This window comes from Telopea speciosissima, chromosome 7, assembly GCF_018873765.1.
Source record: "Telopea speciosissima isolate NSW1024214 ecotype Mountain lineage chromosome 7, Tspe_v1, whole genome shotgun sequence".
NCBI classification, from domain to species: domain Eukaryota; kingdom Viridiplantae; phylum Streptophyta; class Magnoliopsida; order Proteales; family Proteaceae; genus Telopea; species Telopea speciosissima.
Genome location: NC_057922.1, coordinates 1,338,532 through 1,353,728, shown reverse-complemented (window position 1 = coordinate 1,353,728; position 15,197 = coordinate 1,338,532). Strand labels below are relative to the sequence as shown.

Sequence of the window (15,197 nt, the reverse complement as noted above, 5' to 3'; positions counted from 1 at the left end):
GGAGTGAGATCATGGTAATTAGTTGATAAAACAGAAACCTTAACAATGGTATTGGTCCAATCAAACCTGATTAAGTGTGACGGAAAAAAAATTAAAACACCTTAAATCACATAGGCATCCAACAAGAGTGGGCTCATGGGGATGGGGTGCTTAGTCACCCTCCCTATATCTGCATGCAAGGGCAACGCAACCTTGTAGCCTTCCTCCGCCCATTTCTTACGTATGCATGTATATGTCTCCATGAAAAGTAACTGATGTAATTCTGATCATTGTATAGATCATGTGTCAAATGAAAGTTCAAACTCTATAATTTTCACTTTTACGGGGAAGTTAACCGAGCTTCCTATCAATCTTGAGTAATAAGGATTGGCCATTTTGCATCTCAAAATATCAATACTTTTATCTTTTTTATTTTTTAATCATTTAATCCTCCTATATCAATACCACCCGATACTGACAATACAAATATATATTGACCGATACAATACCAATACCTAATATTTGATCCAACCTGTTACGTAGCAGATATATATCATATAGTATGTACACATAGATTTTCTTTTAAAAAAAAAAAATTAAAAAAATTCAGCACCTTTTGGATTAGGAATCTTGCAGCCTAATATTTTTATTAAGGATAAATCATGGGAACATGTACCAGAAAACGCCAACTTTGAAAAAGACGATTAACCTGAAAACACTTTACATATACACGTTCTCTTTGGGAAACAAAAAATTAAGGACGGGTGGTTATATATGAAGATGGAATAATATATTATAATATGATACAACACTAAATATTCCATAATCTCGGCAGCATAATTAATTTGGGGCGCAGTTATAAAACCGTCATTAATGATTAATTGAACTTCTTATTACAAATTAATAATGAGAAAACCACATTATACAAATCGGGGATATATATGATGTTCATCACTCTCATAGAAGAAGAAGAAGATTGGATACCCTTCAATTCTTTTTTCTACTTTCTATATCTTCTTCATATATTAATGGTTGCGAGTTTATTCATCCATAAATGTTTTTAGTATAAAAATAGAATAATAGAAGCTACAATCAAGGAGTCCAAATAATTAAAACTGGGACTGGAGTACTTGAATTATTAGTCGTCATAGAACAAATGATCTATGTAACACGTACAACCACAATCGAGTTAAAAAGAGCAATTGAATTTGAAGTGCACATGGGTACGTATCGAGTATCAGAAGTCTCCTTTATGAAATCGACTATATTAGACATTCTCTTGGGATACAATAAATGCATCTTTAGTGTTTACTATTTGGTTGGGGATGTATTTCCATTCATAACTTTTTAAGGGAAAGAGGTTTCTGTCTGGCCTCTACATCCTGCACACACGAGTTGACTAATGGTAATACGTGTAAGCATCACGTTTTGGGTTAGATTTTCACCTTCTCATGGGAACAGTGTGGTATTTTTGCGCTCTTCTATGTCTGGGAGCAGAAGCCACGTGGTGGGCCATGCAACTAGGTAGCATTTTTTACCCCTAACTTTAAATTAAAATATTGACAAATAATTGTGATAAATTAAATGAAAAAAGAACTGCTTAATTGGTCGCGTGGTTACTATTCTTAGACACATGAACGTACAAAATTACTGTTAAACCCCTTTTGGAATAAAAGGTATTACACGACGACCAAGTAGCAATCTCTTGCCCATAAATAAAATCTCAGACTATCTTTCAAGGTAAAATGCATAAATATGTAAAGTTTAAGTCAAAACAAAAAAGTCCTAGACTATGTGTCAAGGGTTGATGTCTCAGTATTATGTGGATTGGGTTGTGGACTATCTTTGAAGGGCTGTTCAAAGCTCATAGGGTTTGAGGCCCAGATGTGTCGATCAATCGTAGTGTTAATCATTGTTAATTTCTTGGACCATGGCGAGTTCGGGGTCAATGTGAGGGTTTGATGGTAGTAGTTCCTGAGGAAAAAAATTAGGGTTTAGTAATAAATTTAACGATGGGAAGGGGGTTATTAAGTTGTGAGAATTCTTTGTAAACACAAGGAGGCATGAGAAGATAGCATACAACCTTTTTTCCATTATTAGTGAAAACTGCTTTTTTCTCTCCATTGACGTTGGCACCTTGTTGGACTACTTAAACCCTTTGTGTTATAGTTTTGCGATTTCGCTGTGTTTTCTTCTTTTTTTTTGAGACAGGAGGGGTATCTGACTTTAGGCCGACTAAATCCCCCATGGGCTCGTACATGACCCCCGCACCACGCACGAACCGGGAGCTTCTGGGCCCAAGTGAGCCTCAGGCGGGTTGCCCCAAGAAATTATGCAGCGGCAAAGGTTTGATCACGAGACCTCGCTTCCTGAGGCGGAGTCTCATGTCCCCTCCAAGCCAACTGTGCTAACCCCTTAGGGTTTATTTCGTTGTGTTTTCTGCATCGTGAGTATAGAAGGCAATCCCTTATCACCATTGGATTCCTTGTTAAGGATCTTGCAATTAGCAATTAATGCGAGATTTCCTCCTATAGTGACTAGATTTTCGTTTCTGGTCTTAATTACTTGTCTAAATTAAAATTTTGTTCCTATATTGAAATGAAAATTTCGATCAACATTTGAAAACCCAAATTGCGTCCAACCCCCAATCAAACATTCCTAAATTGGATTGCACAACATTGACTAGATCATAATTTAATTTCCATGATGTCATTATGATGGTAGTAGTTTTAATCATGATGGTAGTAGCTAGTTTTAATGGGTCCTTTTTAAGAGTTTGTTGAACCTTTCAAATGGATTTTCTTTTCCTCATTTACTTGACCAATATAATTTTTATTGGGATAGATTACAGAAGAATCTCGATTATATATATAATATATATCTAAGTACTCAAAAAACAAATCTCGATTAAATCCAATTTTGACTTCACTTCATAATTGATTTGATAAAAACATTTTAATCATTTTTCTTAGTATATTAGCCGCAAGGATATATATATATATATATGCAAGAAGGGCCTGAATTTGAAATATGTTCAAAAAATTAACCACTTCAAATATCAAGTGACCGATTTCATCGTACGTAAGTAAGACTTTATTTATTTATTTTTTAAAGATATAATCTAAACATTAGTTCAAATCAAAATCTCATCTAAAAGTACCGTCCGGTGTTTAAAAACTCATGTTTTGGCCTTTGGGTTCGTGTTCCCACTTTCCACCTTAAAATTATGATTTTTCTATAAAATTTCTTCATCATAAAGTTAATTGCATATCTAAATAGACTTGTGCACCCCGAGATGAAAAGGTAAAGTTCTTCCACTTTTTAACTTTTATCAAGGGAAAAAAAGAAGAAGAAGTGTTTCCCTCATTTTAAAATCAATTGAAGGCAGAAACTTATGATTTGATACATAATACAGCGAAATAATAATAAAAATGAAGATTATATATATATATATATTTTAGGGAAAAAGAATGCCATCTGATTGTGCAGCGCACATTGACACAAGGGTAAGTAAAACGACCGTCACATCCCTGGTCATTTCCATCTTTTCAAGGGATGTGGCGGTCAATAAGCACGCCCCTGTGTCTCGATGCAGAGGCAGCGTTCGCTGCACGATTGGATGGCAAATTTTTTTTCCATACATTTATTGCTAGCTTTGTTAGTTTCAAAACAAATCCCCCTTGAAAAAATCATAAACTCTTTATAACTAACCAATAATATAAAAGGAAAAATGAAAAATTGTTGTGCAATTTTATTCTTTTTCTCTTGCCTGTGACCTTAAGATTTTGGGGAACATGAATGCCTTAACAAATTGATGAATTTTAAAAGTATTCTTCAATTTATTTGCTAGTACTCATGCTTCTTTACTTAATTGGATCCTTTCTAAGGCTCTAACCCTTTTGAAGTTAATTGTTGCAACTTGTAAAGAAGCAAATATAAAGATGTCTGGTTATCATACTCGCACAATGAGCAAATCACAAAGTTCTTTAATACCCGATTAATTGGTAAACTTCTAATACCATATAAGAGAAGACAATTAAGCTAACTATTAACGTAGTTGGTTGATACCCCTGCCAATAGAGGGTAGGACTTGGGAGTGTCAAAAGGTCATGGGATTGACTCTCCTATCTTCATGCACCTTAAAGTGCCTCTCTTACTTCTCTCCCTCTCCCTTGGACTCGGCTCCTCTCCAGAGCGGGATAGTGTCCAATGCACATCCGTCGGCTACCTACAGAACCACGATGCGCATCGAGATGTGTGCTGGTATGCGCATTGTGATTTTGCAGCCATCGAATGTGCGTTAAACACCGTCCCACGCTGGAAAGAAGCCCAATCCTTACCCCCGGCCTCCCCCTATTCTTTTGTAGCCTTTGTGGCTGCAATATTATTTACTCGTTTTCAAGCATATAAAAGATGAAACTTTCATTGATAATGCTAACACAGCTCAAATTAAAAGGTGGGGCAGCCCATGGATTTTGTCATAATTAAAGAACTTTTTTTTTTTTTGGTAAGTAAGTTATAATTAAAGAATTAGGTCAGATCATTATCACATTGTTGAATTATATATATATAGATAGATAGAGGCTGTTGAAAATGGGCTTGGTCTCTCTCTCTTTCTCTCTCTTACATCTTTTGGTCCTCCTCCCTGGGTTATGGGCCATGAATTTTGGCTTGTTCAACAAATAGCAAAACTAACAAATGACCACACTTGAGAGTTGAGATCGAGCTCTAAGCATGGTCATGACTCATGAGGGCATGGTTATGGGATAAACCGGATTCTTAACCAAACTTGAAGTTGGGTCAGGTCCTTTATGCATAAAGACTAGAGCCTGAATAAGCCTCCTAGCGGAGAGTATATGGCTCTTCGATCACTTATGGTTTCCCGTGATAACACATATCTTTTTTCTTTCATTCATAAATGTCTAAATACTCTTAATGGTAGTATGAAGTGGCATTTATGGAAACAGAATGACATGTATGTATATTCTATTACATTGAAGAAGTCATCTTAACAATGACCGAGTTTAATTTAGACTAACCAAGCTAGTCAAGACCTCACTACTTTGCTTGCCCTTAAAGAATGATGTAAGTACGTAGAAAAGTCTTTTTAGGCAAGCAAGCAACGTATTAATTTACATCTCTCTCTCTCTCTCTCATTTTCATATATTAGAATGGGCCAAATAACCATGAAGTTGTGAGACCCAGCCTCATACAGATAGCTAGGTTGATTCACTTTTCAATATAGTATAGAAGTCTTAAGGTGACTTCAATAATCTTTTTCCTTTTAAATATATGGATCATATATTCCTTTTTTCTAGGTCATGAGAACAATGGATGATGGACCACATTGAAAGGTAAACATTTACTTGTGAAGACTAGGCTTCCACCCCATCTCTCAGTTGACATTGCGGAAAGAGATTGCGGTCAAGAACTTCTCCCATCTGGGTCAATGCATTGCTAAAAGTTTGAAACCCAATACTAATCTTTTCTCTTTTTTAATTTATTTTTAATTCAGATAATAAAAGGTATTAATTTCGACCATAAGATTATTAATATTATTTTTTAAATACGAAAGAAAGTAATTTGGATAGAAAATATGAACTTCCAAAAAACCTAAGAAAATCATAAACATAACAAATTATATGGTTGAGATAGGTTATTAAATATACGAGTGAGTGACGACTTATCAATAAAGAGATCCTCATTTGTCCAATGGGTCACCCTCCAAATCATCAGCCTAGATAGCTAAAAAAGTGATAGAGATCTTTTCTCTTGATATTAATTATTACCCAAAAAAAAGATTTTTTTTTATTATTTTTTATTTTGGGGGGATAATAATATCAAAAGAAGGATGATATACTCTTTACTTCTTCTTCTTGGTGCACTGACTTTTCTCAATCAAATGAACTAGCTGGGCTTGAGCTTGAAATAAAAATCGAATTGATATTTCTATATTTGATACTCTAAAATGTAATCAAATTGGCTTTAAGATGTTGCATCACCATTGGAAGATGTCATGGTAAACTCACGCTTAGGAATTAAAGCTCATTACAATTTGATCCTCATTCTTAAAGCTCATTCATTACACAAAGTAGAAAGCTTTGTCATTGGAACTGCAAACTCAACCTACCAAAATTTCCTATACCAATTGCATGGGTTTTACATCTTAATTAACAAAGGTTTTCAAACCAAACTCTTCGACTCACACTACACAAAAAAAGAGGTGACTTAGAGTGAACTGCAATCACTAGTTTTTATTTTATATTTGAAAAACTGTAATGTATGAAAAAAAGAAGAAACTCATAATACCAATAGAATAATATCATCCACAGTTTTGTGAAAAAGTTGTATGCACCAATTAGGATTACTTGTATAACATTCAGAAAAGGCTATGAAAAAACATTTTAGGAAAGTAAAGGTGTTATGTACCAGTTAGGATTACTTGTTAATTTTAGGAACGTTCTCCGTAGGGGGGGGGGGGGGAGTGTGGCCCTGTGTGCGTGCGAAGATCAATGAGAGTGAATGTAGAAGCATCATGGGGGTGGGATTTTCGCCTTTCATAATGTGCGAGATGATCATTTTATCCCTACTGTATTTAGACGTGGGCGATACGCTTCCCCCCGGGGAATTTTCTCCTTCATAGAAACAATATTTCGAATCACTTGAGACAACAGGTATGAGGGGGACCGGACCAGTAGTTCTTTAATCTTTTGGTAGAGAAGAAATTCTTTAGAGAAAGGGGAAAACTATAAAGCACTTCAACAACCAAGGTAGAAAGACCCCAAATCAAATAAAATTTATGTACTAAAGCTTAATTAAAGTATAATCCGCCAAATTATGAGGCACATTAGTGATAGCTCTATGAGCAAAAATTAAACAAAGAGTAAACTAGAAAGAAAAATAATCACTGGGGATTTATATTTTTTCTTTCCTTTCAAGGAAGCACATATTTTGGAAATTTATTATTATTATTTTGTGAAAGATTGTAGATATCCGTAAGCCCATAATTGTCTTTAGTTTAGGTTTGAAAAAAATTACAAAGAAAAAGGATCATAAAGTAATGATAATTAATATTTTCTTTTTGAGTTCGGTTCATCTACACGTACATGTGAGAGACAATCATATGTCTTATTTTTACCATTTATAAGAAGAGGAGGGGTATTTATGAAAATAAAATAAACATGTGATTGGTTCAGAGATGTACATTCACCTGCACGTATGTGCCCGCATATGATCCATTCTATTGGGGGGCTTCTCTTGCTGTTCACGTTCGTTTAACTTCGTTAATAAAGCTAGATGATTTAGGTGCATATATATTCTGGGATCCGAATGAAGTCATCATTTTTGGCATACACGATGAGTACATGAAGGCCCCACCAACCAAAATCATAATAACAATAATAAAACTAATAAAAATAATCTATACTGATCAATTGTTAAGTAAGGTTAGTATATATATATAATTAAACCCATTAGGATAGCACTCACGACCTACCGCTTAAGTTTAGATTGCTTTTAGAAAGAGGCCGGACAGCTCTTAATTCTTGACTTTTGAGGTCTTGATCGAGCCCCCACTTGGGCAATGAATTAATGGATGTTTTAGTTGTTTTCTTGTAGGTACGTAGATATTGCACCAATTAATAATCTACCCTATACCCACCACCTTGCTTGCCTTTTGTATGCCCCTCTCTCTCTCTCTCTCTCTCACACACACACAATGGTGAGAACTGAGAGGAGCTAGAGTAGTGCCTTCCCCAGGGCCCTTTATAAAAACCTCCCCAAGTTGAACCAACCAAAAGCAAATCATCTAATTAAGGTTGGTTTCCTAATTAAGTCCTGCCAAGTTAGCCAGAGATCGAGCAGTGACAAATTTATGTACAGATTTATATTAATATCTATAATTCCACCGAAAGGATTGTGCATGGGATTTTTATTAATATCTACGCGACCACTGAGAGAGGATGGATTATGGTGATAAACTTTTGATCATTAACTTAATTATTCGATGGGTTGGTATTTTGTAAGCTTTCTCAGTTAGCTATCCCATGCATGAAACTAAGATCCTATTCAGCCAAGGAGCATTTACCATTTTCTCACTGTATTCCAAGCATAATTGTTAACTTTTTGATGATGGGTTTCTATTTTCTACCACACATGGGCACCATAAGAGGTGTATGATCTATGTTGGATTAAACCCGTCAAATGGTGAGCAAGTTTATCAATAGAATGAACATATATACAACAACAACAACAACTCAACTTTAACCCAACTAATGGGGTCGGTTACATGGATCATTTTAAAAATAAAGTAAAAGGAATGGAGATTAAAATAAGAAAAATAGGATAAAAAAGTAAGTAATGGAACATGAAAAAATGGAAGTGAGAGGAAAGAGGATAGCCCAGGAAAACAGGAAAACTCAGCTACATATTGTTGCTAACGTGGATCCTTATCCTCCAAAAGGCTCAATAGAATGAGTATAGTTAGAAAAAAAAAAAAAGAGTTTTCCTTAGACCACGGTGAATGAAAGTTTTCTCTCAAAAACAAACATGTTAGTGTTTTGAATATTGTTTTCCCCACTTTATTCCATTGAAAGGTCACCAATTAGAGTACTTCAATGAGGTGAAAGCTTTTGAGAGAATCTCTTCATCCAAGGTGATTTTATCCTTTGATTATTAGATTTTTGAAATAATGAATGACATCATTAACTCTCACCTTAGAAGGGCTGAAATAATTGGATCTCATGGATTAAGATATTCTATCTTTACCCGTGAGTGAACAAAACCCAATCCGTTTGAAAATATCATAGTTTCATCGTTGTATTCAATTTTACTCCTCAATGGTCATAAGAAACATATATAAACATGTATTATAATTTTAAGTAAGTTGAATTGGACAATTGGACTAGAAGTAGCTAGGTCCATCCATGCATGAACCAATTAATAATGATCCATCCCAGCTCTCGAATGGGACAATAGAGACATCAAGTTGATCGATCCAATTATTGGAACTGTATAGGGCCTTTCTAGAAGTAGCCAAAAATAGGGTTGGGGGCAATGAATTGAGGGCTAGGCCCCACCCCACTTCCCACCCCTCTTTAGGTTAACATGTCTTAGTCATAGAAGCTTTCAGCCCCGACTTGCCAAACAAGGTAGCACTTAAAGTTGTGGGGTAGGAACTAGGAAGAGTTTCCTTGTGAAGTTGGTAGTTCCTAACTGGCTAATTCCTTCCCCAATATCTATCATATTTATTGCTAAAGCGTATGCAGGTGAGCAACTGATAACTGATATACATACTATCAATTATGGTCAGATAGATGGGTACGTTCTGATGGATTTGGGCTTTTGGCGTTGGGGGAGGTATGGGTTGATAATTTAGACAAGTTATGTGGGTCCCGCAGTGATTAGACAAAATTTTTCCACGCGGAGAGGTACTGGTTCAACACCGGATTGATCACCCTTGATTGATTGTTCCATCTAAAGGGGAAGATATGTCATAGGTTCCGTCTAAAGTCCAAACAAAACTGCTAGAAGCAATCCCATGGGCTAAAGAGACGACTTGTTTATGAGCAAATAAATTAAGTGGTTCAAAGAATCAATAGAAGAAACAAATTTAGTCCAAAAGTTGAGCCTAGCTATATATTGTACTAACAAGCCGGATGGGTCCCTTCGAATTTATTCTAAGGCTGTGTTTCATATGCATTCTTAGAATAGATTATATATGGGTTTATATTGCATTTTGAAATCAGATTCTTTGCTATTTTCTTGCTTCAAAATATGTTCTAGATCTTGAATCTATTCCGAGAATGAATACCAAACACAACCTCTATTGTAAGGAGCAACACTAATACCAAATCACCCCATGATACAATTGGGCTCCTTTTGAAATATGGGAGTCTCATAAGACACTAGCTTGATTTATGTAGTAATTATATTGAAGACAAGCTTCAGCCCTAGTTTTCGTATTCACATATCGAGTTTCAGCTCAAATAGAATTTGTCACGTGAGAAAACAAAAAACTTTGAAAAACCAGAGCAATTGGAGAGTATACAGAAGTGATTAGAGTAGCATAGGCATGCATGGACATACATTGGGATGCATGCTAATGGGACTCTCTCTCTCTCTCTCTCTATAATTAATGATTTGTAATGAAGACCCTCTACTCGTCCGAATTAGTACTCAGTAAGGATGTAAATGAATAGCCGAAATCCGTTTTCGTATCCGTATCCGTATCTGTTTAGCACTATCTGAATCCATCCGAAAGCTAAACGGATACGGATAGACTATAGTTATTTGAAAAGCTATATTTATCTGTAAATGGATAAAATATTCGATCCGTATCCGTACCCGTACCCATATAGCATTATCCAAATCCGTCCGAAAGTTAATCGGATACAAATGCGGATATAGCACTATCCGAGGGATCCATTTGCATCCCTAGTACTCGGCCATTAGAAGGAAGGAAAACCACTCCCTAAAAAGAATATTACAGAGTGGCAGAATTATTATAGATATACAAAGCAGACATTGATTTTTTTTTCTCTTGTTTGGTCGAAGCTGACATTGATTTGACCCTTCATTGGAGAACAACACTAGAACTTCCGTTGGTAATTTGGTATCTCACGAAAGCAAGACCATAAGACGTACGAGGAACAAACTTTAAACCAAACAACTCAATTGAAGGACATATCAGAGGACGAACCTCGTAAGTGCCAAGGCCATTCTGAAATTAATCTCTATAACATTGGTTCCAGGCTTCCCGCTGTTTTGCTGTCTTCTGTTTTTGTGTTTTTTTTTTTAAATAATTGGGCCAGATTTGGGCAAAGGGTTTGTCGAAAACCTGGGCCCAGATTCAAAATTGCGGCCTATCCTACCCAAGTTGCCCCTAATTGTTATAAGACTTGGGCTTAAATTATTCAGACCCATTAGATTTGGGCCGACAAAGAAATATTTGGGTTCTGGGCCTTTTGGCCCTTTCTCGAAGCGTTGACGCTTATTAACTGAACCAAGTAAGTACACTGTAAGGTTCATTAAAGAGGAGCTAACATCCCCCCAAACCTCAAAATCCCCAATACCCTAGATTAAACTTGTGGATCGTAAGTCAACATTTATAGTACACAACTTTTGTCCTTAAGTATGGGTTCACTAACCCTTCCACATGTAAAATTTTCATTTCAAAAGGAGCCTTAAACATGGCAAAAATGATGGAAAAGAATTGGTAAGGTAGGAGCAGAACAATTCTAAATTTCAAAATAGACAAGAAAAAATCTTATACAATATGAGCCATATCGGTGAGTTTGACAGCTGAATTTAACATGTCAGCAATCAATGGAAGAATGATCTATCAAACCAATAGTTTCCCTTCTTCCCTTAACAGCTAGAGAAAACACGGTTACGCCACAACACAAAATGAGAGAACATAATTTCAAGCTATTTCCTCTCCCCCTTGTATAGAAAAAAATAGAAGAGAAAAAGCTGTACAAATTTGGACATAATTTTTTTTGGGGGAAATTTTCATACATAGCTGTGTAAGCCGTGCATGTGAGAGGATGGGAGTTTTGAGGCATTAAATATGGGTGGGGCGTTTATGACTTTTCCTATTTTTTGTGAGAGGTGGTATGACTGCGTATACTTGCATGGCCGTGTCTGAAATCTTTGGTCATTTTTTTTTTCCCCGATAGTAATTCGGACTTAACTGAATATGCATAAAACAACAAAACAATCGACTCAAAGAGTCAAAGTGTTGTGTATAGATGAGGTGATGAGACTTGAGAGAGAACCTCTCCCTTATGTCACTCACTTCTTTAACCATGATAATATGGGTCGTCCTCCTTTACGTGAGGAGGATTATGCGTAAAGGAGGATTATGGAGATTTGGGCTCAAGTTCATGTACGTGAACGTACGAGAACGGCTTACAGTTGTTCAGATGGAATCACTCCATGTGGATCCCACAGAGTGGATTCTATCTGAATGGCTGTGAGCAATTCTCGTATGTTCACGTGCGTGAACGTGATCCTAACTCGATTATGGATACCTATGGTACCCTGTCATTGGACCTTTATCCCCTGAGGTTCGGTGGCTGGTATGGTTGTGCGGTTCCTCTCATAGGAGGGGCTGAAATGACCATTCCACCCCTTAATCAAACACACTACCCGGGTGGGGTCCACCCCCTTTTATTGGAAGCACTAGGGAATCGTGCAGGACAAGGAAACCGCAGGTGATAAAACTCGAGACCTCTTGGTGAGCATGAGCATGAAGCGCACCACGACTCACCAACTGAGCTAAGCAGTTGTTGGTGGTCAATGTTGATGTTGATATCGATATCGATATCGATATCGATACAGATCCACCGTATCAGACCAATTTGACATTAAAAAAAAAGCTATTTTTTTATTTAAAAAATCATTAGTTTTTTTGGTCCTATTGATTTATCCGTATCAGCTCAACTGTATCGGTTGATTCGCCGATAGAGTTTTAATTTCATGGTTGGAGGCTTCGAAAAGAGATGCTTAAGAGTTGAGGCTTGAGACTACAAAGAGACAAGATAGAAGATCTATGGTTTTAGATTAGGATTTTGTTTCCAATATAGGTTCCAAACTGGATCGCATCGAGCTCCTACTCTTGAATGATTGCCCAATGACGGCTGGACTGGTTGGCACATATCTCAAGGATCGTGATCCTCTATGGCGCGCTGCCCGTAGAGGCCTGTGCAGCCCAAACAGAGCGCCGCGTGCAATGTTTGCCTTACCCCTACCTGAGCGCCTTGCCCGAGCAGGGGTAGGGCGGACGTTACGTGTGGCACTCTGTCTGGGCTGCACAGGCCGCTATAGGTAGAGCGCCATAGAAGATTTGTATTGCATATCTCAGTGCATGCTCGTGGATGTGTGCAAAAATGTCAGATGCTCATTGGGCACTCCCTAGACATCAGGGGGATCCCAAAACTTGTCTAACCTTGCCTAGCCTGGATCTAGATCTGTTAAATAACTTGGCAAATTGTTGGTCACTCAATGGATCCATCGATCTGGTTAATTGGTGGTTAATTAGGTTGAATCTTGGCAGCTTGACCAAGTCAAGCCCAGTTTTCTAACTTGGATAAGAATCATACACGGATCTAGATCCTCTACTTTCGAGCTGCCCTTATTTCCGTGCACCTCACACAGAATAAGGTGGAAAAGATCACTTTACCCCCACCAGCCCGACATATAATCATACACCTCGGTGCTTGTTAGCCATGAAATCCTTCATTTGCATTATTAACCTACGTACATACGATGCCTTGAGATTAGTTTCCTAGATCAGCTAAGCCTGCAATACTAGTCCAGTAGAGACATAGTTTTAAAATCCGAATCGAATCGGATGAATTGGTTGATTTGAATTGAATTTGACCAAACCCGATTGCGATTCCTCAGAACAGTCGATCTACAATCTACATTGAGATTCATGCGGAATCTGCTTAATTCTGATCGATTCTTGATCGATTCTGAACAATTCGAGACGGAATCAAATTGAAATTAGCTGGATCCGATTCAGATCCCGATTCCTTGCTTTAAAAACATGAGTAGCTAGAGATCGGATTTCCACAGGACAAAGATTAGTGGACCATGACAGCACGAATCTCATCCACATGATCCCAACCACTTTAGCACCTCACAATCTCTATCCACATATATATTTTTTTGAGTGTGTGTGTGAGTTTTTGGGGCAAATTGGAATGTCCACTATCCAAATTTAATTTAAAAAATCTGAAAAATTGCAAAGGAATTTGTTATCAATCCCAGAATATCCAAGCTAAAATACCCATTTCGAATTCCTTCTTCAAGGCTTCATCCCTTTCTAATAAATAAATTAAAAAAAAAAACATCAGTAGAATTTAAGGGAACACAGATAGAGAGAGAGAGAGAGAGAGAGAGAAATGGTATTGGAAAGTTGTTTACAAGTTAGCACCATGGCTACAACTACTAGAGCTTGTGCTCATCTACATGCTCACCCCTCATTTTCCTCCAAGGAGAAGTTCAGTTTGCCGACATGTAAGGGATTGATGAAGCTCTCTGCCCTCTCTCTTTCATCATCATCATCATCATCATCGCCGCCTTCTTCTTCCTCGGCGTCCTCTTTATCTCGTTCTGTGAATCACAGATGCCTCAGATCCCGCATTGTCTGCAAAGCCCGAGAAGCCGTTGATGAAGGTAATTAAGTTGTTCTCTCTTGCATTTCATCATTTCCTAGCTAGTCGTTTCGTTGAGATCGATTTAATGCTTTATATATATATATATATATGTGTAATGATTATAGTTTCTTATTAGTTTTTTTCTTTCAATTAATCCAGTTTCTTAGGATTCAGATTCAGAACTCAAAAGTATGGCTTGAATTAAGCTTGGAAGGGATGACTATAACTTGTTAATTATTATAGCTTGTAATTGAAATTAATTAATTTAGATCAAATTTCCAAGCCATGTACATCAAATTTTCTCACTATGTGACCGTTCACTAGATCTTCATCTTTATCACACTCTCCCACCCAATTAAAATTAAAAAAGAAAGAAAGAAAAAAAAAAAATCATATAATCAATAGGAATCTACATCCTAATTAAGTTATCTGGATACTGAAATTAAAGATCTCGCATCAGAATGCGTTCTAGACCCAGAATTAATCTATTCTCATGAAAATGCATAACAAAAACAACCTTAATTAATCTAACCTGAAGATTAAAAGGATTCATTCTTAATTAGTATGCTAGCTAACCAACATGGATTTGGAATCTGCAGTTTTGGTGGTGACAGAAACAAGCTGGGAAAACGAAGTCATTGCAAGTGAGAGGCCAGCACTGGTGGAGTTCTGGGCACCTTGGTGTGGACCTTGCCGGATGATTGCTCCGGTGATCGAGGATTTGGCGAAGACTTATGCGGGCAAGATTGTTTGTTACAAGGTTAACACTGATGATTGCCCCAACATCGCCACTAAGTATGGGATTCGGAGCATCCCAACTGTGTTATTCTTTAAGAATGGAGAGAAGAAAGAAAGTGTTATTGGTGCGGTGCCACTCTCTACCTTAACTACTGCTATAGAGAAATATTTGGAGTCATGATGAAGAGGGATAAAAACAACTTACCATAGCTCTCTCTATATACTTCACAGTTACCAATTAAGTGTTTTCTATCCTTGAATTCCTGAATTTTTTCTTGTATATCTGTAATTACAGTTGGCCTACTTCGTTTCATT

At 36.9% G+C, this 15,197-nt stretch overlaps 1 protein-coding gene across 1 annotated transcript; it reads left to right on the top strand.

The window, feature by feature from the left end:
- Nucleotides 1–13,858: 13,858 nt before the first annotated feature.
- On the top strand, nucleotides 13,859–15,197 carry LOC122669325 (thioredoxin M-type, chloroplastic-like). Its single transcript, XM_043866074.1, has 2 exons — nucleotides 13,859–14,163; nucleotides 14,744–15,197. The coding sequence occupies exons 1-2, from the start codon at nucleotides 13,890–13,892 to the stop codon at nucleotides 15,061–15,063; spliced, it is 594 nt and encodes a 197-aa protein (XP_043722009.1). The 5' UTR covers nucleotides 13,859–13,889; the 3' UTR covers nucleotides 15,064–15,197.

Excerpts from the sequence above, each read along its gene's own strand:
- LOC122669325 (XM_043866074.1), top strand. The coding sequence starts at position 13,890 with ATGGTATTGGAAAGTTGTTTACAAGTTAGCACCATGGCTACAACTACT. Across the intron at positions 14,164-14,743 it reads CCGAGAAGCCGTTGATGAAG|TTTTGGTGGTGACAGAAACA; the intron begins GTAATTAAGTTG and ends TGGAATCTGCAG.